This window comes from Hylobates moloch, unplaced genomic scaffold (genome assembly GCF_009828535.3).
Source record: "Hylobates moloch isolate HMO894 unplaced genomic scaffold, HMol_V3 SCAFFOLD_2, whole genome shotgun sequence".
Classification (NCBI taxonomy): domain Eukaryota; kingdom Metazoa; phylum Chordata; class Mammalia; order Primates; family Hylobatidae; genus Hylobates; species Hylobates moloch.
This window is the reverse complement of record NW_026652277.1, coordinates 169,201,259-169,229,068: the sequence shown is the minus strand read 5'-3', so window position 1 is coordinate 169,229,068 and position 27,810 is coordinate 169,201,259. Positions and strand designations below refer to the sequence as shown.

At 45.9% G+C, this 27,810-nt stretch overlaps 1 protein-coding gene across 11 annotated transcripts in view; it reads left to right on the top strand.

The window, feature by feature from the left end:
• Positions 1 to 25,671, top strand: part of PRKN (parkin RBR E3 ubiquitin protein ligase) — a 1,409,627-nt gene extending 1,383,956 nt beyond the window's left edge. For 10 of the 11 annotated variants that reach the window (XM_058435658.1, XM_032162058.2, XM_058435652.1 and 7 more), the window contains 2 exons: positions 13,176 to 13,293; positions 22,883 to 25,113. In XM_058435658.1, the coding sequence (XP_058291641.1) occupies positions 13,176 to 13,293; positions 22,883 to 22,995 (231 nt within the window). In that variant the 3' untranslated portion in view covers positions 22,996 to 25,113. Of the gene's footprint in view, positions 1 to 13,175; positions 13,294 to 22,882 lie in introns of all 11 variants that reach the window. The other variant, XM_032162049.2, reaches the window with a different exon arrangement.
• Positions 25,672 to 27,810: the final 2,139 nt, after the last annotated feature.

The following is a 27,810-nucleotide window of genomic DNA, read 5'->3' as shown; positions in this document are numbered from 1 at the left end:
CCCGTTTAAACTCACCCTGCAAGCACGGAGGCATGGCCCATTTAACTCATCGCTCCTGCAAAGCACAGAGGTGTAGCACATTTAAACTCATCAGCCCCGCAAACACACAGGCATAGCTCATTTAAACTCAGCACCCCTGTAAGCACAGAGGCATAGCCCATTTAGGCTCAGCACTGCTGTTCTCCAGGGTTGCATTTACCTTCTTTCAGCAAGGACCAGGTGTTCTCACCCATGTCTGAGGAATCCAAGAGAAGCAGAGGGGGCTTGAAGTCAAACATATCTAGTCTTATGAGTTTCAGCCTAGCTGCGATGGGTAATTTTCTGTGTCAATGTAGCTGGGCTGCGTAGCCCAGTTGTTGGATCCAGCACTAGTCGAGGTGTCGCTGTGAGGGTATTTTTGTAGACGTGGTTAACATCTATACTCAGTTAACTTTAAAGTCAAGGAGATGACCCTCTATAATGTGGGTGGGCCTCACCCAGTCCATGGAAGGCCTGACAGGCAAAGACCTCGGTTTCCCAGAGAAGAGAGAAATTCTGCCCTACCGAGTGCAGGGGCTCACACTGGCAGCCCCACACTTTGGCAGGCCAGGGTGGGAGGACCGCTTGAAGCTAAGAATTCAAGATCAGCCTGGGCAACAAAACGAGACCCCATCTCTACAAAAAATATTTTTTAAAGATTAGCAGAGGACAGAAGCATGTGCCTGTACTCCCAGCTACTCGGGCGCCCAGGACTTCCAGGCTGGAGTGAGCTATGATCGTGCCACTGCACTCCAGCCTGGGCAACAGAGCGAGACCCCATCTCAAAAAAAAAAAAAAAAAAAAAGATCTCTCTGTCTTTGTTGACCACAGTGTATATAGACCTTCTGCGAGCAGTGGTTCTCCAAAGCTCTGCAGGCTAGCAACGTCGGCATCACCTAGGAATTTGTTAAACTGCCAGTCCTTGAGCGCAATCCCAGACCTACGGATTGAGACCCAGAGGGGCAGTGGGGGAGCCGCAGCAATGTGTGTTTAACAAGCGCTTCTGGTGCTGCTGGTGTGAGAGCCGCCGTTCTGCTAACAGGGAAGCTCCACAAGGCAGGGATTGTTGGCTTGCTATTTGTTTGTCGTCTCTCTTGTTTACTGGGATGTATCCCCAGGGTCCAGGACAGTGCCTGGCACATCTTAGACACCCAACACATGTTTCTTGAATGAAAATATTTCTGCATTCACTCTAGCAAAAATAATAGTCTACTTTGTGCCAGAATAACTATACTTTGCATAAAAGGCAGGCTCTGTTGTTGGCTTTGACTCCCTCTCGCATCCTATTAGTGATGATTCCACATTCAGAATCCCATCTATGTGGATAATTTTGGTCACTGCTGACGTAAGCCAACCATGAACTAGAGAATGTCATTATCAAAAATACAAATCAGCATATTTTCTAGCTCAAGTGTAGATTTTTCCCATATGTCAACTTGTAACAATAGTTGAACACAAAGCACTTTTAAAATAACCAATAAATGGTACCTATTAATAATTCTGCTACTTAATATTTATGTTGTTCCATTTCCCCCATTAATCTCAAAATAGGTTGATAGATATTATTTTACTTCACTTCCCCTTTAGGAAGCATTTAAGGCCCCATGGGGCAAGACTCTGTAAGATCTCGTCTGTGGCACTTGGCACACATTCCACTCCTAGCAGAAATCACCACTGTTAGAATCATCGTCAAAAATGCTCTGGGCCAGGCATGGTGGCTCGTGCCTGTGATCCCAGCACTTTGGGAGGCCGAGGCAGGTGGATCACCTGAGGTCAAGAATTCGAGATCAGCCTGGCCAACATGATGAAATCCCATCTCTACTAAAAATACAAAAATTAGCCAGGTGGGGTGGTGCGTGCCTGTAATCCCAGCTACTCAGGAGGCTGAGGCATGAGAATCCCTTGAACCCAGGAGGCGGAGGTTGTAGTGAGCCGAGATTGCGTCACTGCACTCCAGCCTAGGTGACAGAGCAAAACTCCGTCCCAAAAATAAATAAATAAATAAAAACAAATGCCCTTCTGAATTGCATTCTAAAGCATGGCTTGGGGAGATTGGAGCTTAGTGGAGTAGCCTTGTATTGCTTACAGTGTAGCCTTGTATTCCCCCGAGCCCTTGGCTAGACCTAACCCCATTAAATCCCAACACTCGGATGATTTATTTTTTTAAAAATAACAAAATAGGCCGGAAGCAGTGGCTCACACCTGTAATCCAAGCACTTTGGGAGGTGGAGGCGGGCAGATAACCTGAGGTCAGGAGTTCAAAACTAGCCTGGCCAACATGGTGAAACCCCGTCTCCTCCCTCAGCTTCCCAAGTAGCCAGGTGTGGCAACAGGCACCTGTAATCCCAGCTACTTGAGAGGCCGAGGCAGGAGAATCATTTGAACCCAGGAGGCGGAGGTTGCCGTGAGCGGAGATTTCACCATTGCACGCCAGCCTGGGCAACAGGAGCGAAACAACATCTCAAAAAAAAAAAACAAAATACATTTAAATATATACATATATACATATTCTGTAAAAAGGGATAGTTATAAGACAATGTGAGAACAACAAAACATGTTTCGGTGACACCCGTTGCCAAGCAGTAACGTTGATTAGCTCAAGGCCCCTGAAAAGTGATGTCATTTTCCTACTCACCAGCAGGAGGCGGGCTGCTCATACGCAGCAGTGCTCAACCAGCCCACCTGCTTGACTGTGAGCCGGGAAGGCTGCTGTCTGCAGAGGTGGAAGGTTTCAGTGTCTGTGAGAAGAGAGGCGAGCATTGATGAGAAAGCTGACATTTAAAAGCTGCCATTCACCTGAAAGCATTCATAGCTGAATTAAGCCAACTCTGTTTTCATGATTAATGGTGATCTGCTTTTTTTTCCGGAAAACAGGCTTAAATTGATTTGTAGGATTAGAATATACTTGTCTAATGATTGGCTACACAGGTGTCACAAATGAGTTTCTCTTAAAGCAGGAAAGATAATACATATGCAGTTCCTCAAGTTATTCTAGCTTCAATATATATCAATGTGTCTCCTGGGCACTAATTCAGCTTTTTTTTGTTGTTTTTTTGTTTTTGAGAGAGTCTTGCTCTGTCGCCCAGGCTGGAGTGCAGTGGCGCAATCTTGGCTCACTGCAAGCTCCGCCTCCCAGGCACCATCCCAGCCTCCCGAGTAGCTGGGACTACAGGTGCCTGCTACCACAACCAGCTAATTTTTTTTTTCTTTTGTATTTTTAGTAGAGATGGGGTTTCACCATGTTAGCCAGGATGGTTTGATCTGACCTCGTGATCCACCCGCCTTGGCCTCTCAAAGTGCTGAGATTACAGGCGTGAGCCACCGTGCCCGGCCTAATTCCGCTTTTAAAACCTATATAAGTGCATTTTGATTTACCTGTGGAGGTGTGTGTGTGTGTGTGTGTGTGTGTGTGTGTGTGTGTGTGTGTGTGTTTATAGAGACAGGGTCTCATTATATTGCCCAATCTGGCCTTGAACTCCTAGACTCAAGTGTTCCTCCTGCCTTGGCCTCCCATACTTGTGTTTTTAAAGGAGATTTAAGGCCAATCCAAGCCTTCAGCGGTCTTTTCTGTGTGTACGAACTCCCATAGGCTCATATTCCCATCTCTTTAGAGATGATCGTGATGATTACAGTAACAAAGTAGTAATGGTGGTGATCATAGAAAACACACAGTTAGCATTCAGGGTGCACTTGGCTCTGTGCTAAGCCGTTTGTGTGTTGATCTTACTCACAATGACCCTTGTGAGGTTATTCCTCTTGAGCCACAGATGGACAATCATGCCTTTACCTTTCTGAGGGAATTTTGATTCTCTCTCTCTCTCTCTCTCTATATATATATATGAAATATATTTCCTATAATCATATGAAATATATATATGAAACATCTATATATAAGTATATTATACATGTTTCATATATGTATGAAATTGCTATTTTCAGCCATGAAGTATGTTAGGAGAGCGACTTTTCCTGTTCCACCCCCACCTCCACCACACGTGCACACACACACGCATGCATGCAATTCTTCCTGCCATGGGTGAGCAGTAGACAGGCACAGAGTTCTATACAATTACCTAACTGTTACACTGCCCCATGAGAGACACACTTTATTGCACAATCGGGCGGTGATGCTGAATCACAACAAAACCTTCCCCTCCTGGCAACACAATAAGCAGGCATTGCTTTAGAGCCTGATGACTAAGGCGGGAACAGAGGGTAAGTTACCCAGCTCACCATGTTCCTCTTCAGGCCCAAAGGGAGAATCGCCCTCCAGAGGATGAATGGTTCCCAAACCTCCTGCCCCTCACAACCCCTTGGGGCATTTTTAGGGATTCTAATTTCTGTATCCCGCCACAGACCTACTGAATCCAAATCTCCAGGGCCTGGACACAAGCCTTGGCATCATTTTTAGAATCCCTTTGGTGATCCTGAACCTGTGGGTACCCAGCCACTGCCTGAGATCACTCTAGAAGGATTTAAACATCAGCATTAAGACACTCATGAAGGAAGCAAAGCAAAGATGTGCTCATCCTGGTAGAAATCCCCTCTGGGAAGTGGCAGTCAAAGGTCTAAACCAGTGGCCTGGGCACCGCCCACTCCCAGGGTGTCATAGAGCTGCTTCTCCTGCTCCCCAGGGTCCCCGGGGCTGGCAGCAGTCACTGGGTCTGGGACTCCCCTCCCTCCCCATGGATCCACTGGATGAGGATAGGAAGCACAGGAATAGCTGTGACGCTGAGAAGGGCAGGAACTCCAAGGGCCTTCTTGATGACCCTGTCCACATGTTAGGTAGGACAGTTGGAGACGATAATAAAGAGAGGGCATGAGCTTTGGCAGCCGGGGCCTCCTGGTGTCCTTCTTGAAAGCACTTTCGGCAGGTTGGGGAAGGGAGAACCGGCCGGGCAGCAGTGATGGCCCAGGGCAGAAGGGCGGGTGGGCAACTGGGAGTAGAGGTGCAGTGCTGGTGCCAGGGGAAGCAGGCAAGTGGAGGGCAGGTGGGCCGCTGCAGTGAGGGGAGGGGGGCTGGGCGGCTTCTCCCACTGCCTTTACCACAAGCTGGGTGGTGGTGGTGGTTGCTTTTGTTGTTGTTTTGAGACAGAGTCTTGCTCTATCGCCCAGTCTGGAGTGCAGTGGCACAAGCTGGGCTCAGTGCAACCTCCACCTTCTGGATTCAAGTGATTGTCATGCCTCACAAAGGATATAGGTGTGGCCACCAGGCCAGATATATATATATATATATGTATATAAATATATATAAAACTTAAGACTGAGGTCGCTATATATATATATAAATATATATACAAATATGTATATAAATATATATACAAATATCTATAAATATATAAAAATATATATAAATATATACAAATATCTATAAATATATACAAATATATATGTAAATTATATATATATATTTATTTTTTAGTAGAGACAGGGTTTCACCGTGTTTCCCAGGCTGGTCTTGAATTCCTGGCTGCCACACTGGCCTCCCAGAGTGCTGGGATTACAGGTGTGAGCCACTGCGCCCGGCCACAAGTTGTTTGAAAACTGCTCTCTCAAAAGTCCCCAGGGACCTTCAGATCTCCATGACAGCATCTTAGCCTTAGTCCCTTAGCCCTCTTTGTGGCATGTGACTTGATAACGACAGGAAGAAATCGAGGCTGCAGGGGCCTGGAGTATGAACTCAGGCAGCTCAGGGCTCCGATTCTGAACCAACTGCTCGCAGGCCAGGCGGCCTGGGTCTTAAGTTATTTAGTTTCCTGAGACTCTGATCTCTCCAGCTGAAATAGTTAATGACAAGCTCCGTCCTTTAGGGACGCCGCAGTTTCTACATTCCGTGATGTGGGCAGAGCACCTGCTGCACAGTGCCCTTCCGCACGTAACGGAAGCATCCTTACTTTTCTTCTTCAAAGCCTTCCCTTCCTGGGCACCGGGATCCCGGACCCACCGAACGCCCCTCCCTCTAACACCCTGCAGCTGTCACAGCGCCATGCCTACACAATTCTATGTTAGCCCGTGCCAAGGTCTGAGTCATCAAATTAATGGGAAAATCAGCACAAGCAGCGTTTGAGGAACAGAATGCCATATTGTTCATTGGGAAAGGAATGCTGAAATTTGACTTCTAAGTTGGATAACAGAACTGCTTCATGCCCCATGGAGGAATAAAACCATAACCTTTGAGCACATATTGTCTACCAGAAAAAAAAAAAAAGACACACCTTATTAGTTTTCTACACCTTAACCCCTAACTCTTCAGTCAAGGCCATGATCTTCCTGGGCCCTTGTCAGTCCCAGGAGGTCAGAGTGAACCCCACCCCCACTGCAAAAGAAAGTGGGTAGCTGTCCTGCCGGCTAAAAGACACTCCCCTAGCTTGGTACTGTTAAAACTTCAGACACGGCCGGGCATGGTGGCTCACGCCTGTAATCCCAGCACTTTGGGAGGCAGAGGGGGGCGGATCACGAGGTCAGGAGATCAAGACCATCCTGGCTAACATGGGGAAACCCCGTCTTTACTAAAAATACAAGAAATTAGTCGGGTGTGGTGGGGAGGCGCCTGTAGTCCCAGCTACTAGGGAGGCCGAGGCAGGAGAATGGCGTGAACCTGGGAGGCGGAGCTTGCAGTGAGCCGAGATTGCACCACTGCACTCCAGCCTGGGCAACGGAGCCACACTCCGCCTAAAAAAACAAACAAAAAAAACACTTTAGACACATTGAATTTAGCAGAGTTTAACTGAGCAAGAAAAAAACAAAAAAGCGATTCGTAAATTGAGTAGCCTCCACAATTACAGCAGATTCGGAGAGATTCCAGGGATGCCTCAGGGTCAGAACAAATTTATAGACAAAAAGGGAAGTGACATACAGAAATCGGAAGTGAGGTACAGAAACACCCGGGTTGGTTACAATTTGACGTCAGCCTTATTTGAACACAGTTTGAACACTCAGCAGTGTATGAGTGGCTGAAGCATGGCTGCTGGGATTGGCCAAGACCCAGCTATTGTTACAGATGCATACTCTAAAGTTAGGCTTTCAATCCTGTCTACATATTAAGTTAGACACACTCCTAAGTTGGGTTTTCAATCTTGGCTAAGTTCGACCACAAGGACTCAACTACAGAAGTATGGAGTCCTTAGGCCGTACATAGTTTGCTTTAACAGTATTAAAAACCATTTTGCAATATCAGCATTTTGGTTTTTTCCTAGGGTTTGGGGTATTTTCTCTTCCCCAGACTTTCTCCTCTGTCTCTGAACTTCAGTGTGGGCATCTCCATGAGGGGGTCCTTGATTCCTTGGGTCACGTGTGCCTCGGCCCCTCAGCAGCTCCAGTGTCCTGTGCGGTGGACATGAGGGTGCCTCTTAACCCACACTACAGCCCATGGCTTACAGGAACTCAAGCTCAGCCCAGGAAGCCTCAACCTCAGGCTCTAGATCTGGGGAGGTCTCTCTTCCTGCGAACTGCTGGCATCTCACTGTATCTTCTCATAGTGGAAGAGGCAAGAGAGCTCTCTGGGGTTGCTTTAATAAGGGCATTAATCCCTTCATAAGGGCTCCACCCTCATGACCTAATCATCTCCCAAAGGCCCCGCCTTCCAGTAGCATCACCTTGGTGGGTAGGATTTCAACATATTGATCCGGGGAAGAGTAACGTTTGCCCCATTGCAGAGTCTGTGAAGGAAATGACAAAGGTACATATCCTTGCAGGTGAAAACAGATATTGCTGCTCTCAATTTTCCCTCTTCCAGTCTAAGGATCAAACCCTCCTTGCTACCTCCCTCTCCCCTGAGTGAACTGGCCCATCCAGTAGCTCAGCGCACACTAGTGTGGAAATGTTAACACGGGGAGTCTTTTGTAATCACTCCTAGATATTAAACTTGCAGTGTCCTGATTTGAAGGACGCTTGCTGCTGGAGGTGTCACATCCAGAGTCCTTGGGGAAATCCTAGTGGTTTTCTGGTGGGCCTGCAAGTTATACCCACTCTGCCTCGTGTGCTCGGGGGATCAGAAGTCAGAGAAAATTGGTATTTTGAAAAGTAATTACTTCTCTTCTTTTGCTATAACTTTAATCTTTCTTCCTGGACAGAACAAAGCATGTTAATATAAATTTGCAATTTTCCGGTTTGTAATTCCTCTCCAGTAATGTGCTGTTGACAGGCAGGAGGTTTCTTGAAGTTGAGCTCTGAATCTTTCTCTTGGGCTGAGTATAACATCCTTTTTTAGAATAAACATTGTATTCGCCCAGTTGAAAATGCTCTTCACTTGGCAGCATGTAACAAAGGCTTTAGGTGTGCATACACCTGAGCCAGAAACTTTAGTCCCTGAATGCTCCTCCTGCAGACAAGGCCTCCCAGATCAGTGCTAAGACTCTAGAGTTTAGCAAGACCTGCCGTCAGTGATAATCTGTCCACACGGGTTGGGAGTGCTGGGATATTTGCAGTCATTTCTGCCATTTTATTTTATACTTTCTATTACCTTCTTCATTTCTATAGTTTTACTTCTTGCCTTTCTTTTGACTCTTTTGTTTTCCATTTCCACTGTATTTTTCCTTGTTTAGAAGAAAATTGCTTTCTCTTTTATTGATTACCCTAGAATGTAAACATATATTAATGTAAAAAAATCTAATGACCCTCTGCCTGAATCATGCCAGCACATTAGAATCATCCAATTCTCACACTTCTGTACTTCTGTGCTATTCTTGTCCAGCATCTAGTTCTACTTTGATTTTTTATTTATTTTTTTTTTTTTGAGACAAAGTCTCACTCCATTGCCCAGGCTGGAGTGTACTGGCACCATCTTGGCTCACTGCAACCTCCACCTCCCAGGTTCAAGCAATTCTCCTGCCTCAGTCTTTCGAGTAGTGTGTGCACCACACCCAGCTAATTTTTGTATTTTTAGTAGAGACGATTTCGCTATGTTGGCCAGGCTGATCTTGAACTCCTGACCTCAGATGATCCACCCGCCTTGGCCTCCCAAAGTGCTAGGATTACAGGCATGAGCCACCACACACAGCCTACTTGGATTTTTTTTTTTAAACCAGCAAATTAAGCATCGTTTACAGTTTTATATAATCAGTATTTCCGATGATTTACCATACATTACCCATTTTCTTTTTCTTTTCTCACAGTTTCTTCTTGCAAGTACTGGCTCCTTCTGGACTTTTTCTATTTCCATGTTTCTTTTTTTTTTTTTTTTTTTTTGCGGGGTGGGTGGTGACAGATGGAGTCTCGTTCTGTTGCCCAGGCTGGAGTGTAGTGGTATGATCTCGGCTCACTGCAACCTCCGCCTCCCAGTTCAAGCGATTCTCCTGCCTCAGCCTCCTGAGTAGCTGGCACTACAGGCACACACCACCACGCCCAGCTAATTTTTGTATTTTTAGTAGAGACGGGGTTTCACCATTTTGGTCAGGATGGTCTCAAAATCCTGACTTCGTGATCTGCCTGCCTCGGCCTCCCTCGTGATCCACCCGCCTTGGCCTCCCAAAGTTCTGGGATTATAGGCATGAGCCACCGCATCCGGCCCCAAATCCATGTTTCTTTAATGAACTTCTGTTGATGGGAAATGCTGTTTTTTATGACTGTGTTTTTATTTATGCTCATCCTTAAAAATTAATTTTGCTTGGAAGTGGGCTGGTATTTTCTGTCAGTGCTTTGAAGATACCATCACTGTCTGCCAGCACCCATGCATTAAGAAATCAGCTGGGGGAATAATTGTAACTTCTTTGTAGATAATTTCTGTGTTTTTTTGCCACTCTCTCCAAACACTGTTTCTCTCTCATGCTCTTTGTTATCTCCTTCTAGAACTCTAATTAGAAAAACACTGGACCTTCTCACCTTATCCCCCCATCTCTTAATCTCCTTTTCGTATTTTTTACTTCTTGGCATTTTACGTAATTTCCTCAGCTCCATCTTTCAGTTCACAAATTCTCTCTTCATTTGTATCTAATTTGTTATGTAACTCATCAACTGAGTTTCTAATTTTAATTATTAGTGTTTCATGTCCAGAAAAATGGACAAAACAAAGAAATTTGTTTCTTTTTTACATCTTCCTGGTTAATTGTGACAGTCTCTTATTCCATTATCATGACTTTTGTTTATTTATTTAAATATAACAAACATATTTAGTTTATACTCAGTTGAGTTTTTTTGAGACAGAGTCCCACTCCATCACTGGGACTGGAATGCAGTGGCAAAATCTTGCCTCACTGCAACCTCTGCCCCCCAGGTTCAAGTACTTCTCCTGCCTCAGCCTCCCAAGTATCTGGGACTACAGGTGTGCAACACCACGCTTGGCTAATCGTTGTGTTTTTAACGGAGATGAGGTTTCACCATGTTGGCCAGGCTGCTCTCGAACCCCCAGCCTCAAGTGATCCACCCGCCTCAGCCTCCCAAAGTGCTGGGATTACAGGTGTGAGCCACCATGCCTGGCCAGTACTCTGTCTCTGGCCATTCCAATATCTACAACCTTTGCTGGTTAGATTCTGTAGTTTCTGTAATTCTGTGACTTTCACCCATGTAGCTAGTTTTCTCCTGTATTAGGTGACTTTTAAACTTTTTTAGATCCCAGATTTCTTAGAATTTTATTTGTGTAATTTCCTTGAGGTTTGGCTTTTTAAAGTGCTGTGCTCCACAAAAGATATTTTTGCTTCCACCTGGTTCCAGGGTATATGCCAATCTGGTAATATTTCAAATTAATTTTTGGCTTGAGGTGTTTTAAAGCTAATCAGATAGGATGAATTCTTTTCCCTCGTGTCTGAGGCCTGATGGTTAGGAATGTTCCGAAAAATGTTTTCCAAACCTGCCACATCACAGAACCCAGCCTGACACCAGCACATATCTGTCAATTCTGTCTTCTGGGCAGGCTTTTGCCCTGGCTTCCTCCACTGAGAATGTCACCCTCAGGAGTCCAGGTCCTCTGTGTGTAGTAAAACTGGATTCCACCTCCCACCCTGCTCTGGCTGGAGGTTCTGTCTCCTGCCTGTGCCCTTAGGGCCTGGGAAGGCCTGGATGATGGGCAGCCCAGGACTAAGAAGATAGCCCCACAGCAAATGCCAGGCTCCTTCCTCCCGAACCAGGAGAAGTTGCTGTCTTTAAGGATTTCCCTTACCTTCCAACCCTATCAGCCGTACGTTTAAAAAAGATTTTTTTCCATATTTGATCCAGCATTTTTAGGTGTGTGGACCCGGGAGAAATTACCCTTCACATGCAGTATGCCATGTTGCTAAAAAATGGCATTTTGAAATTATTTTCTGCTAAGTAAAATTGTATTTTTCTCCGATTTGTATGACTTACCAACTTGCCACCAGCAAGCAATCTAAACCATTGCTACAGAGCTACAGACCCCTAGACCTGAAAAAGAACAGCGTGGAACATGAGGCCGGGGTGGCATTGGGGTGCAGGTCGGTGGGGGGATGGGTGTTCGCCACGTGTCACTGACGGTTAGGACCACACAAGACTTTGTGGTGACTGGAAGACGTGTCATGAAGATGCATACCTAGTTACCAAGTTGTGAAACGGCCCTCACTAACAACAGCACCCTCACTAGGCCTCTGCCGTGAGCGGATCTTAGCAAAGGAAGCACTCATAGACCTACCGTTGCCTCCTAGCAGCTGACTCTGCATTATTCTAACAAGTATTCACAAATCACGTGACACCCTGGCAGTCATCGAAGGGTGTTTCCTTTGTGCCCATGATGGTTCATTAACAGAAACAAAATTGGCTTCACCCAGTGACTAGCCCTGGGCAAGGCTTGTCTGTGGTGCCCCCACCACTGTCGGGGATGCCAGCCACGTGCCCTGCCCGTTTCACGGGGTCCCATTTTGGATGTTTGGTAACCCCCGAAAGTTTAGTGGTAACCCCTGAAAGTTTGGTAACCCCTGAAATTTGGTAACCCCTGAAAGTTTAGTGCCTCCCTGGGCTGCGTCATTCATTCATTCACTCGCCTGAAATGTACTGATTGCCTGCTGTGTACCAGATTCTATGCCAGAAACTGGAGATGTGAGGGTGTCTCAGATGTGATCTTGGCTCTGGAAGAATTGACTTTCCACAGAAATAACAGAAACATGAACACTAATTCCTAAAGAAACTATTAAATGCAGTACGGTTATTTTACTCATAATACTTCATCTATAAAGACTCAAAAACTTTAACATCTCAAAAAGGCTTGGAATTTGAAAGTGAAATGACAAACTTTGGATTCATGTTTTTGGTGATGTTGCATCTTATCTGGGGATAATCAGCGAATGGCTGCTCCTTAAGGTCACAGATGTCAAACGCAGCTAGCCCAGGACCTCTTGCTTCCACTCCCACCAGAAAACCTCCTTATACATGATGGTGCAGGCACCACCAGCTCTCGGTGACATGAATAATGTCAGCAAATGTATTTAAAAGCTTGCCACACTGGAGTCATTCTGAGTCTTTGAAGAAATTAACTCATGGAATCCTCCATACCCCCAATGCACAAGGCATTTCATCTAAGAGATAAAGACTGGCAGAGAGCTTAGGGAATGTTTCCAGAGTCACCCCTCTGGGTAGAGCTGGGATTTGAACCAGACAGCTGGTTCCAGGGCCACAGTCTTCACTCACAGCTCCCACTGCCCTCGCCGGCACATCGACTTCATTTCCTGTTCTTGCTCCTGTCCCTTCTGTGACAACATTTGGAGTTCCCCATTTGCCAGGTGCAAGGAAGGATAACAAGATGAGAGCAAAGTTCAAAAGCAGAGATTCCAGAGTCACACTGATGCTCCCACTTATCAGCTTTGGGCCATGTTTTCACCCATCTAATCCTCAATGTGGAATAAAAACTAGATCCTCACTTCACATCCGACGAAGTGTCTAATGAGAAGTGTATTTGAGCGTTGATCACCTTGCCTGCATATTAAGCACCTGATAGGTGTTATTTATTACAATTATGCAAAACAACAGAATAGAGGAGCTCACACTACAGAACTGAACGATCTCTTCCCCGCTCCTACGCATATGCCACATGCCAGGGACAGTGTCCCCATCTGCCTAGTAGCTGTCTAGCATTTGTCAAGTGTGTTGATATTTAGGCTTCTTGCCCGAAGGCACTCCTGTCTTCAAGAATTTCGTGTACCAGCGTACAGGGAACCTAAACCCGATCCCAGTAATAGAAAGCTGAGGTTAAACGCCTTTCCTCTTTGTTTCCCCAGGCCTACAGAGTCGATGAAAGAGCCGCAGAGCAGGCTCGTTGGGAAGAAGCCACCAAAGAAACCATCAAGAAAACCACCAAGCCCTGTCCCCGCTGCCATGTACCAGTGGAAAAAAATGGTGAGTCTGTGCTGAGCAGAGAATGAGGATGTCGTCGGCTCTTTGGGGAGAATCACATCAGTCAGGGATTCCAGGATTAAATGAGATGCTGTCTGAAGGTGCCTGGTGTGTTGGGTAGCCCCTCGATAAATGTTACCCATTATCATTATTATTATTGTTTTTGTTACACAGAAATATTTAATGAGTGAGTAGTTCCATGGCTATGTGAGGCACACAGTTAGCATTTATGTGGTTGGAAAGGGAATAAATATAGAAACTAGAACCAAGATATGGAATGTCATTGAGGATAAGTGGCAGTCAGGAGGCAGCTGTGGTTTTTCCGTCCTCCCTGGTGACCTTCCCCAGCGCTGATGGCTGCACCATATGACCCTGTTGTCTGCCGGCCGTCAGTCTGTAGCCTTCCCCAGCTTTGCAACATTATTCAAAATTAAACTCTCGTCTATATTTAAAGATCCCTGTGGCCTGCCACTGATGACTCACAGTACCAGTGGGGGACTTCCTGCTGTCTATCCTGGACATGCCACTCAGGGCAAAGCCACCACAACCAGTGATCAGAGAGCCCTTTCTCAATGTGATGCACTTGTACGTGAGCAAGGCAGAGTCAGCGGCACCATCACAGATAAGCAATGACACGACGCCAGGTGCAGCCTCTCCCAGCTTCTCCTCAATGAGCATCAGCTACGCCCTGGCTGGCAGGTTGCCCAGAGCTGACTTGCGGGAGGGAAGCCCGGCCATCCCAGGATGGGCACTCAAGCCTCTCTCTTTTCAGTTATGTCCTTCGGGAAGTTTTCATTAATACAAACAAGAGTGTGCTTGAACACATCCCAGAGCCGCAGGTGCTGGCTTAGCTCAGTCCAAGTCCTTAGTGCTGTATCAGTGGCTTCCTGCAGAGAAAATAATTTACCCAGAGTGTCCTTATTACTCTGTTGCATGCAGCAATGCTCCTAGAAAATGCAGGGATTGGCATGCACCTATAAAGAGCAGAAGGCGGCCGGGCGCGGTGGCTCACGCCTGTAATCCCAGCACTTTGGGAGGCCAAGGCGAGTGGATCATGAGGTCAGGAGATCGAGACCATCCTGGCTAACACGGTGAAACCCCGTCTCTACTAAAAATACAAAAAATTAGCCGGGCGTGGTGGCGGGCGCCTGTAGTCCCAGCTACTCCGGAAGCTGAGGCAGAAGAATGGTGTGAACCCAGGAGGCGGAGCTTGCAGTGAGCCGAGATTGCACCACTGCACTCCAGCCTGGGCGACAGAGCAAGACTCCATCTCAAAAAAATAAATAAATAAAAAGAGCAGAAGGCACTGATGGGATGGAAGGAAAGAGCTTCTCTAGTCTCCACCACCACTGGGTGCACTGGGAAGTGGGAGGGAAAGAACACGGAAGGGCCCTTCCCAGGAGAAGATGTGTGATGGTTTGGGATAAACAGGCCTGGTATTTCACTAACAAGGGTGTAAAGCACAGAGATTAGACAGTCTTGATCTGTCGTCCAGGCTGGGGTGCAATGGCATAATCTCGGTTCACTGCAACCTCCACCTCCCGAGTTCAAGAGATTCTCCTGCCTCAGCTTCCCAAGTAGCTGGGACTACAGGTGTACACCAACACACCCAGCTAATTTTTGCATTTTTAGTAGAGACAGGGTTTCACTGTATGTCAACCAGGCTGGTCTCAAACTCCTAAACTCAGGTGATCTACCCGCCTTGGCCTCCCAAAGTGCTGGGATTACAGGTGTGAGCCACCGTGCCCGGCCTTAATTTTTTGTTTGTTTTGTTTTTTAATAATAATTCTCAAGGTTGGTGAGGACATCATAAGTTAGCATAACTTTTCTGGAAACCAGTTTGGCAATACCTATATAAAGACTTCATATTATTTGACCCAATAATTCTACCTCTGAAAATCTATCCTAAAGAAATAACCTGAAATATATAATAGGCAAATACAGCCACATCCCCACACACATTTTAGGAAAAAAGGTGCCAACTGCAGCATTATTTGTATTAGGGTAAACTGGAAATCATCGAAGTGTGTAATGGCCTCAGTATGAGAAAGATTGGTTTATTTTGTGATAAATCCATGGTAAAGCTTCACACAGCCCAGCACTGCAGTGTTGCAGGAGTTAGGACTCTGCCATGGCCTGTGGCTGTGTGAGCACCAGTTTCCTCATTCATAAGATGGGTTTCAATGGGACTTCCCCACAGCATGGGCGGGAGGAGTAACGGAGACGGTGTTTCAAACACGCTCCATGAGATGTGCGCTGGTTCATGTGGATGAAGGTTATGAAGGCATGGCGGAAAGGTTTGCATCCATCCTCAATGAGAAATCAGAATTTCAAAGCAAGTGGCACATGATGTCTGTTTTGAAACAAATGTATGTGTGGGAAAAAATAGAATCAGAAGAAAAAGACTGGAAACAAGATGTTACCATGTCATAGTGAGTAGCTCTAGGCATAATAGGATCAAAGAGGACTTTATTTCTTTTTATGCTTTTCTGTAATAAACATGTGTGATGTATAACCTTAGAAAATTAGTAAAAATCAGCCAGGTCTCTGTCTGCAGTGGGGAGGGAAAGGGGCTCCTTAAACATCCACCCATGTTCCCACTTCTGGCAGGCATCACAGGCATGGCAGGTGGAGAATTTACCCAGCAAGTCTGGCGTCCATGCCTTAGTGGCCTCCTCATTAGCCCAGGCTCTGGTGGTGGCAGTTTGCAAGATAAGAGGTGGTCAGTGAGGCTGGGCGTGGTGGCTCACACCGGTAATGCCAGCACTTTGGGAGGCCAAAGCCGGCGGATCAACCTGATGTCAGGAGTTTGAGACCAGCCTGGCCGACATGGCAAAACCCCATCTCCACTGAAAATAGAAAAGTTAGCCGGGCATGGTGGTGCATGCCTATAGTCCCAACTACTTGGGAACCTGAGGCAGGAGAATTACTTGAACCTGGGAGGCGGAATTTGCAGTGAGCTGAGATCATGCCATTGCACTCCAGCCTGAGCAACAGAGTGAGACTCTGTCTCAAAAGAAAAAAAAAAAGGGAGTGGTCAAGTGGTCAGCGAGCCTGGACCTGTTGTTTTCTGTTTCTCTCTCCTCTGTGGTCGTTTGGTTCAGCACTTACTGCTAGCTTGTGGGGACACCTGAGACACTTCACCTTTGTGACACATAACACACAGCCCAGTCTTGTGGCCTTAAATACTATCCACGTACTGATGGCTCCCAAATCTACACCCCACCCTCATCTCACCCCTGGGTCCAACTCAAATAGCCTGCTGTTTCCTCATTGTCTCCACAGATTGTCCAATGGACAGCTCAAATTTCACAAAGCAGAGAGCCAGCTGCTCCTAGAAAATCTTTTCCTCTAGGGTGCACCCCACCTCAGTCAACAGCACTGCCCAGTTCCTCAAGCCACTGAGCTAAAGCTCATCCTTCATTCCACACTCTTCCTCATCCTGCATTCAATCCCCGGTCACCATGGTCTTCCCCATGCTGTGATCCAGCGTCTGCCCACCTCTGACTCCTCGTCCCCAGCCAGTGCCCTGCTTGCCCACCCCCTCTTCCAAGCTCAGCCTCCTAACGGGGCTCTGGCCTCCACTCTCGCATATTTATGATCCATCCTCTACACAGATGCATAGACTTCTCAAAGGCCAGGTCAGTCCTGCCCTTCCCCCCTGGGGGTCCCCACCGACATTGCAACCACACGGGTCCCACTCCTCCTCCCCAGGGCGCTTTTGTGTCGTCATTGTCCATGGCTGGCTCCTTCCTGTCCTTCAGATCTTAGCCCAGCTGACCTCTTCTCAGTGAGCCCGCCCCTTACCACCCTGCCAAAGACCCCTGCCCTCCTGTGGGGGGCACTGTCGGCACCATCCCACCTCTCAAGGGAGAGGCACTGCCGTTCCCTCTGCAGGGGGCCTGTCTGTGGATGGCCTTGAGCCCACTGGGCAGTCATCTCTGCCAAGAGAATTAGTTCTGGCTTCCTCCCCTTCCCCAGAGAGTTCATGTCCCAGGACTACTGGTTGGTCATAATACCCAACCCACTAACCAAATTCAGGACCACCCCGAGAGCTGCCCCAGCCCCAGAGCTCCTGGGCGTCACCTCAGGCCTCTCAGGCTGTGCCTGAGCTGGGCTTCTCCTCTGCCCAGCCTGCCTTCCTCCTTTCCATCTGTGTCTGCTTCCCCCTTTACCCAACGAGTCCCACCCACCAGTTTGATAATAATTTCATAGCACCAGCTCCTTCCCAGATCATTGCTTAATTTGTTCATTTACATGTTCCCTGTGTGTCGCTCTTTAGAACAAAAGCCGGTGAGATCAGGGACCTTGACTGTCTAGGCTCCAATCCCAGAAGGCAGCCTGGACAAAAAATATTTGCTGAATTAAAACTTAGCTTCTAGTCTGGGTGTGGTGACTCACGCCCGTAATCCCAGCACTTTGGGAGGCTGAGGCTGGCGGATCACTTGAGTTCAAGAGTTCAAGACCAGCCTGGCTAACATGGAGAAACCCTGTCTCTAGTAAAAATACAAAAAAAATAGCTGGGTATGGTGGCAGGTGCCTGTGATCCCAGCTACTCGGGAGGCTGAGACGTAAGAATTGATTGAACCCAGGAGGTGGAGGTTGCAGTGAGCCAAGATTGCACCATTGCACTTCGGCCTGGGTGACATAGTGAGACTCCATCTCAAAAAAAATAAAAAGCAAACCAAAACTTAGCTTGTAAACAGTTTAGAGACGCACACATAAACAGATCTTTTTAATAAAATAACATAGAGGAAGCAAGCTATCAGGGCACACAGACCCGGTGGAGGAGGCTTCCTGGAAGAGATGATACCAGCCAAGAATTGAAGAATGAGCAGACATGAGCAAGGCAAGGAGGAGCAGGAGGAGGCGTCCTAGGCCCCAGGACTGCATGAGCAAAGACACCGGGTGTGCGTGCCCCGGTGTGTGGAGGCAGCCCCTGCTGCTGGTGTTCCAGGCACCGCATGCAGGAGCCTCGGCTGAAGCAGTAGGTAGGATGCAGAATTCAGGTCCCTGAATGGCAGCTTTGGGGTTTGGACTTGATCCTGTGAGGCAGGGAGATATTCTAGGGCGAGAAGCAGGAAAATTATTCATCAGATCTGCCCTGGACTCAGAACGTGCCGGCAGCCTCCAAAGATGGAAGTTGTAAGAGTCAAATTGTTCGTGACTGTAGCAAAGTTTCTCCCCGTCGGGCTATTTCTTGGAAATATTGTGATGTACTATAAATGAAAGTAAAAAATTTTACCTCCAAATTTTTAACTTACAAACGGAAAAGCTGAGACTGAAGCTTATTAGCGATGGCCTAAACCGTTTAAAAGTGCATCACCGTAACCAAAACCGACGTAGCCTCTATGACCAAGGATGTTACCTGGTTCTCACCAAGCTTCGTGGCCTGTTACATACTCAGCTGCGTTTCAGGAATGCCCGTCTTCCCTCAGAGAAGCTGAAATGATAATGCGAGGAACTTCCATTTTAAGCATAGGCTAAACCCTGGTACTTTCTCCTATAATCCTCTCCAGTCTCCAGAAATTTCTTCACTTCCATCTCAAGCAGATGAGATTCTGGCTCCATTCCGACTGTGTGCTGCTCCTCAAATGTGCCTTCGGGTCGTTCAGGGACTTCCACGCTCTCATTAAATCTAATGGAAGAATTGCTGGCCGGAGCTACGATGTCAACTGCCGGGCGTAGGCTGAGCTTTTCATGGTTTGAGTGTCCATCTGCAGACAGAACTCACTACAAAGGAAGCCACATTCCCTTCATGTCTGTATCCACAAATCTGCGTGAAGTTTCAGCGGCTTCCTCTATGCACTTACTTTTAAGCTGGCAAAGCTTTTAGAATCGTGGTCCTCCATGCTCCTCCATGGCCTGGGGTCTAGCTATATGGCCTTGTGTATATTAAGCCCTAGGGAGGAAAGAAAGTTAATAACATGAATATCCTCTCTTCCCATTTCCATTCTTACTGCACCAGGCCATTGTAATTCTAGCTTCTGCAACAAGATGTTATTTACAATGCTAGTATCCCAGATTCATTAAATGCTTGGTATTAATTTTTGGCATTCGGTCTAAGAGTAGAACAAACAACATGCTTCTTCTATTCTCTCATTCAATAACAACAGTCAGCATAGAAGACTTCTGTGACGGAATGTGTGGGGGTTTTTCCCCACGCACCAAGCAAGCAATCAGTTTTGCAGTGGACACCGGCTGAGTGTCCTGCTCTTCAACCCTGGCGCTGTCTACCAGGAAGTAGTGTCTGATCCCTCAGGCTGGGGGCTCAGTCCCACAGGACTGCCAGTCACCGGTCGCAAGTCTGGGCTTCCAGAACTTCTGATCTACTGGCTTCAAGTTGAGATTCCCATGACTCCCTCTTTGGGTTCTGTTATTTGCTACGGTGGCTCACAGAACTCAGGGAAACACATTTACCAGTTTATGATAAAGGATATTACAAAAGATACAGATGAAGAGATGCAGAGGGCGAGGTATGGGGGAAAAGTCGCGGAGCTTCTAAGCCTTCCCTGGGTGCTCCGCCCACCAGAAGCCTCCATGTGTTCAGCAACCTGGAAGCTCCCCAAACCCTGTCCTCTGGGGCCCTCTATGGAGACTTCCTGGGATAGGCACGATGGAAGCATGGACAGCCGTGTTGAAATGCGATGGGACAGAAAGGCTTTGATCTCATGCTAAAAGATGGAGTGGGGAGACCCTGCAAGGCCTGCCAGTCTAGATTCTTCTCGGCCTCTCTGTGCAGCATTCCTTCCTCCAGGGGATGGACAGGACTCTTCTGAAATCCGGGTCTTAAAACCCACAGTCAGAACAGCTGTGGAAGGTTCCAGTCCTGCCCTGGGCTGGTAAAAGGAGGGCAAGGAAAGGTCAGAGGAAGGGATTCTCTTTTCTGGGGCCTGTTTCTGAGGCCTGAATTGCCCCAACATTATGACAAAAGACTGTAACAAGAGCTATAGGAGTTATGAGCCAGGGACTGTGTATGAAAAACACATCTATCAGCCAGGCGCGGTGGCTCATGCCTGTAATCCCAGCACTTTGGAAGGCCAAGGCAGGTGGATCACGAGGTCAGGAGTTTGAGACCAGCCTGGTCAACATGGTGAAACCCCATCTCTACTAAGAATACAAAATTTAGCCAGGCGTGGTGGCAGGTGCCTGTAATTCCAACTACTCGGGAGGCTGAGGCAGGAGAATTGCTTGAACCCGGGAGGCGGAGGTGGCAGTGAGCCCAGATCGCGCCCTGTACTCCAGCCTGGGCAACAGAGCAAGACTCCGTCTCAAAAAAAAAAATATATATATATATATATACACACATACACACACACACACACACACACACACACACTTCATACATATTTGTGTTTATATATGCTTATATATATTAAATCTCACAATAGGAAACTTACTCTTTCATTTAGAATTGCTTGAATAGTTCATTAAGTTTTAATGTATTGCTCAATAATTTAGATTGAATATATTTTACGATACATGATATAATAATGATATATTTATGATATGATAAAATATTTATGATATGTTAGAGAAACTTAAATGGTTTTATAATGTCACACCATATAAAATATTATTTACATCATAAATATACAACCATTCAATATGTGCTGAAAATGGCACAAACCTAAGTGGAAAGTATGAAGATAAAAAGTTGTAAATTTTCTCCTTTATTTTCCACACATCTGTAATTTATGATCTTTAAAACAAGCCAGAAAGGATTAGGAAAACAGGAGATTTTACATGTCGGGAAGTTATCTTAAAACTAATGCCTATTCCTATATATTCATAAATATTTTAAATTAGTGAAAGTTCTCATGCTGGGTTTTTTTTTTTTTTTTTTGGAGACAAAGTCTCACTTTCGCCCAGGTTGGAGTGCAGTGGTGCGATCTCGGCTTACTGCAGGCTCCGCCCCCAGGGGTTCACGCCATTCTCCTGCCTCAGCCTCCGGAGTAGCTGGGACTACAGGCGCCCGCCACCACGCCCAGCTAATTTTTTGTATTTTTAGTACAGACGGGGTTTCACTGTGTTAGCCAGGATGGTCTCGATCTCCTGACCTCGTGATCCGCCCGCCTCTGCCTCCCAAAGTGCTGGGATTACAGGCGTGAGCCACCACGCCCGGCCCTCATGCCAGGTTTCTAATAATAAAAGTGAGACAGCACCGAACCAATTACTTGGAAAATTTGGCAGGAAAAATCAATTAACGAGATAATTGGTAAGAGTGAGTAATGCAGCACCTTCAGCGCTAGGTAGGATTCAAGCAAAGAAACTGTGTTTGCCGGGGTTATCCAGGTAATTCGGACAGAAACAGTTCTCTGTACATCCTCATACAAATCACTTCCTCCTCCCTTCAGTTCCCCCACAGCGACTGAAGCAGGGGTGTATGAACCCCAGAAACTCATGAAGTCTGTGTTTAACAAGTGAGGGAGGTCAATAATTCCAAAATAAGTCCCAAGATAAGGGACTTTTCCTCTCATGCTGAAAAGAACCTGTTCTGTGAACGAAAGGACATTGGAATCACACAGACCTTGGTGAAATTATTGTCTTCACCATTTAAAAGTGCTTCGCCTTGGGGAAATTCTATAGCAGACTGATGCTCTTATCTCAAAGTGCTTTGGGAAGCAAATGAGGTAATATACATGGAACACCTAGCATTATTGGTTACTTCCTTTCTGTCCCTCTCATCTTAATTAAAATTTTGGATAGCGTTAAGGAACATATTCCCTATTAAAAATAATATGCTGGCTGGGTGCAGTGGCTCACGCCTGTAATCCCAGCACTTTGGGAGGCTGAGGCGGGAGGATGGCTTGAGGTCAGGAGTTCGAGACCAGCCTGGCCAACATGGCGAAACCCTGTCTCTACTAAAAATACAAAAATTAGCTGGGTGTGGTGGTGGGCGCCTGTAATCCCAGCTACTCGGGAGGCTGAGGCCAGAGAATCACTTGAACCTGGGAGGTGGAGGTTGCAGTGAGCCGAGATCACGCCACTGCACTCCAGCCTGGACAACAAGAGCAAAACTCTGTCTCAAAAAAAAAAAAAAATAGAAATAATAATAATTATAATATGCTATCCCAGTTCCTGTTTTATGAATTTGGCCAAGCCAAGTAAGTAGCACTATAGAAAGAGCAAAAATAAATCAAAATATATTTAAATTGTTATACGTTATATTAGGTTATATCATCAAATTTTATTAATTAATATATTTAAATATAAATATATTGATATGTTTGAATATATTTAAATGTATTAATATATTTAAATGAGAGATTGACCCCTATCTATGAAACATGAAGTGTTTGTCTTTAAATCCCCTTTCAGGAGAATAAAGTCAGATTTACCAATAAAATTTGTTCCCGACAAAAGTGACATGCTTCAATTTCATTCATTTCTTAATGAATATCATCACTTTAGAGCTGCCCTATTGTGCTTTATGATTTTTTCCCCCTCAGTTAAGTTTCTCTCTGCCCTTGTATTGCTTGTGATTATTCACTTAGAAAGTGGTGTCTAGGCTAGCGCGTTGGTTTGGGAATGCGTGGTTTCCAGGTATTTGCTGCGAACCCACCACACCTTTGTTTTCTGCCCCCAACAGGAGGCTGCATGCACATGAAGTGTCCGCAGCCCCAGTGCAGGCTCGAGTGGTGCTGGAACTGCGGCTGCGAGTGGAACCGCGTCTGCATGGGGGACCACTGGTTCGACATGTAGCCAGGGCAGCCGGGTACCCCATCGCCCCATCCTGGGGGAGCATACCCAGTGTCCTACCTTCATTTGCTAATTCTCTTTTCAATCACACACACACACACACACACACACGCACACATACACGCACACACACACTCTTCAAGTTTTTTTCAAAGTCCAACTACAGCCAAATTGCAGAAGAAGCTCCTGGATCCCTTTCACTATGTCCATGAAAAACAGCAGAGCAAAATTACAGAAGAAGCTCCTGAATCCCTTTCAGTTTGTCCACACAAAACAGCAGAGCCATCTGTGACACCACCAACAGGCGTTCTCAGCCTCCAGATGACACAAATACCGGAGCACAGATTCAGGTGAAATCCATGTATCTGTATGGGTCATTCTCACCTGAATTCGAGTCAGGCAGAATCAGTAGCTGGAGAGAGAGTTCTCACATTTAATATCCTGCATTTTACCTTCAGTAAATACCATGAAGATGCCATTGACAAGGTGTTTCTCTGTAAAATGAACTGCAGTGGGTTCTCAAAACTAGATTCATGGCTTTACCAGTAATGTTCTTATTTAAATTTTCAGAAAGCATCTATTCCCAAAGAACCCCAGGCAATAGTCAAAAACATTTGTTTATCCTTAAGAATTCCATCTATATAAATTGCATTAATGAAATACCAACTATGCATAAATTGACTTGTCACTAAGTGAGAAATTATGAAAGTTAATTTGAATGTTGAATGTTTGAATTACAGGGAAGAAATCAAGTTAATGTACTTTCATTCCCTTTCATGATTTGCAACTTTAGAAAGAAATTGTTTTTCTGAAAGTATCACCAAACATCTATAGTTTGATTTTGAGTATTCATTTTGCAGCTTGGAGATTTTGCTAATACGTTTGGCTCCACTGTAAATTTAATGGATAAAGTGCCTATAAAGGAGACATGTTTAGAAATGATTTCAAAATGATATTCAATCTTAACAAAAGTGAACATTATTAAATCAGAATCTTTAAAGAGGAGCCTTTCCAGAACTACCAGAATGAAAGCATGCCTGACTCTCTCCATCAGAAGGGTTTGGCACACCCTCTCTGTCCAATCTGCAAGTCCCAGGGAGCTCTGCACACCAGGGGTTCCCCAGGAGAGACCTTCTCTTAGGACAGTAAACTCACTAGAATATTCCTTATGTTGACAAGGATTGGATTTCAGTTCCATCAAACCTTCAGCTTTTTTTTCAGCCATTAACAACACAATCAAAAGATTAACAACACTGCAGGTGGCAAACCGCATGCTCTTACGCACACTACGCAGAAGAGAAAGTACAACCACTATCTTTTGTTCTACCTGTATTGTCTGACTTCTCAGGAAGATCGTAACCATAACTGAGGGCATGAGTCTCACTAGCACATGGAGGCCCTTTTGGATTTAGAGACTCTGTAAATTATGAAATCGGCAACAGGGCTTCTCTTTTTAGATGTAGCACCTGAAATCCTTGCTGGAGGGAAGAGAGGGGATGAACTCAAATTTTCCACATCCCGGGACACCTGTCCCTCTTTTCCTAACTGCGTTAAGATAACCCATTTCTTCCAACCATCTGAGGACAGTCCTGTCCCCTCAGAGGCCCTGCGCCGGGGAGAGACTGGGCTCTGCAGCAGCCACGTCAGCATTCACAGCTTCATGTGGCTTCACTGTCTGAAAATCTACCGACTCCAACATGGCCCCACGGTGACAACAGACCTGCGACAGGAAGCCCAAAGCTCAAGTAGAAACGGTGGAGAGATCAAAGTCTCTATAGTAAGGGAAAAAAAAGAGAGGTCGCAGGCATGAGCCCCTGCACCCAGTGGCTCGTGTCCATACTGAGTCCATACCCTGATCAGGGCCTGACTTCGTGTCACTGGCAATCCCACTAAATTACACTTCCTTACACTGGCCTGATGTGGCGAATCAGGTGGCTGCCTTCTATCACGTGGAGCACACAGTGTTTTCCATCATCCATAGCTTTGTTCCTGATGATGTTTGCATTATTGCGCCTTCCCAGTCTGCATGCTGCATTAGGCTTGCGGTGCCTGAACAAGGTTTGCTCCCACAAGCTCAGGCACCCTAGGATCCCGTTAGACTATTAGGCTGTCCAGCATGGTCTCCTTTCCTATCTTGGTGGTGGTCTTTTCCCTTTCCAGAATAGAACAGTGATTCTTAAAATAAGTTAGAGCAGGCCGGGCACGGTGGCTCATGCCTGTAATCCCAGCACTTTGGGAGGCCGAGGTGGGTGGATCATGAGGTCAGGAGTTCAAGACCAGCCTGGCCAAGACGATGAAACCCCGTCTCTATTAAAAATACAAAAATCAGCTGGGCGTGGTGGCAGGCGCCTGTAATCCCAGCTTCGCGGGAGGCTGAGGCAGGAGAATCACTTGAACCCGGGGAGCAGAAGTTGCAGTGAGCCGAGATCGTGCCACTGAACTCCAGCCTGGGCAACAGAGTGAGACTCTGTCTCAAAAAAAAAAAAAAGAGCAAAATCATCCACTACACATGAACATGAATCACAGTATTATTTGCACAGGAAGGGTGTAACAAAATATGAATGTATCAAAAAATAGAAATAAAGTCTTTGCAGAGAAAATCTGTTTTTCTCTAAAATGTGTTGATTATCTGACAACTCTAAGATTGTACTTAAATTGTCAATAAAAGCATCAAAAGAGCTTCTGAGTGTGTCTTTGAAGATACATTTTCAATCAATGTGAAGGGTGAGGGAGGGAATCACAGGCTGTGTTACTCCATGGGCCTCGCTTGTGGCCTGGAGGAATTGCCTGGTGATGAAACAGCCACTCTCATGTCGACTCCAAGCTCCAGATTAACCCTGGCTGTTTCTCTTTGTTAAATAAGAGTAGTTTTTTAAGGCTATCAAAATTTGAAAGGGTTCCAAAAAGCAGACCCTCATTCAAAAAAATCTAAAAGTTACTTTCTTGCCTTACTAGCAAACTTTTCTAATAAGTGTTTAAAAGAGAAGTTTGCATTGGAAAAGACTATCTATAAGGATTTTTTCTCATGGCATTCTAGAAAATTTCAGTGACTTTGCATTGCTGTCAATGTGGGTGTGTTGACGCTGCATTTTCAAAGAACTGCTTTAGTGGCCACGCATTGTTTATTTCACAATGAGCCCATGGTGGAGGGATCTGGAATGGAACATTCCGAGATAGGGCCCGCACATACATTAGGCAAAGAAGCACGCACTGAGTTCCTCTGGGTGCCAGTAGCCACAGGAAACACTCCGAGGATATGCAAAGGTCATGGGAATGGTGGCCCAGGTGATGATAGAGCAAAAGGGAGCAGAGAAAGTGGGTGAGCTCCGGGCGCCAGGGTGGGAACCCCACCTCCAAAACTCACCTGTGTAAGAACTTTGGGGACAATAATAGCATGCACCACAATAGGTTGTTGTGACAATTAATTTACCTAAAGCACTTAGAACAGTGCGTAAGATAAAGGAAGCACTGTGTAATTGTTCGCTATTATTAAAAAATGAACCAGTCATTGGAAACTACAGAATAAAATAACAGAAAACACAAAACTAATGCAAAGTGATGACAAGTGCCAGGAATATCTATGTGAGCACACAATTGTAGATTTAGGGATTCACGTTAGAGGCGGGTGACTCATGTTGCATATACGTATATTGCATTATCTTCTAGACAGCCCCAGAAGTGTTCCTATAAAGGTAAATTGCTATGCTAGCTGTGTGTGTGTGTGTGTGTGTGTGTGTGCACGCTATATATGCAGATGATGTCCAGGGTGTGAATTCGGGTTAATGTTGTGAGTGGAAATGAATAAGCACAAATGTGAAATGCTTATGCAGAAGACACCATTAGACATGGGGTAGAGTCGGCAATCCCTGTTTGGGTAGTGGACATGCCTCATCTGCATCTGCCCTTACTGGAACATTTCTGATAGCATGGAGAATATTGATGTTCAGTTTTTTTAAGAAAATCCTATTTCAAAACAACATTGAGCCTATTTTCAATCCACTGTGAATAAACTGTCTCACACAAAGTAAGAAATGTTGCTGCGGTTTAAATAACCATGCAAAAAAAAAAAGCAGGGAGTATTGTCCGGGAAGACCTGCTTGACCATGCAGATGGGTGGCACTGGCTTGAGGGACCCACCAGGCTCCCTGATCTCATCCTCAGCTGCATAGGATGAGGGGACCAATTTTGTCACTATATCAAGAGGTGACTGGGCCCCAAAAGACTAACACTAACATAACTCTTAAGAGAACGGGGTATAAAAGCTAAAATGTCAGTTTACAATTTATATTTACCATGAGAAGCTTCCCTCCTGATGCTTCACACATGCTTTTCCATCTACCTGGAGTCATTCTTTAAAACCCTTGCCTCCTCCTTTTGACGGGCCAACCTGTGGGTTTCAGTTTGATGAATTTGTCCAGCAAATTTTTGCTAAACTCCTGGTCTACATTAACGCTCTTGGTGCGCACTTACTTCCCCAATGATAGCATTGAACGTGCAACACTTTAATCACATATTTACTTACCTCTGCTCCCCTAGGGACAGAGAAGAAGAGAGCTATGCACTCACTGGTGTATACTTAGCACCATGCCTAGCATAGACCACACCCTATCACTATGAAACTGCATTTTTAAATTCTGAGCAGTTCTATGTGGAAAATAAAATTATAGTGGAAAGCTTTCTTGTTGAGCCTAGACTCAGAGCTAAATGACGTTAACTGCATGATGTTATTGAATAGTATCACCTTCCCAGATGCACCAGTTTCCATAACAGGCTGGGTGCAGTGGCTCACACCTGTAATCCCAGCACTTTGGGAGGCCA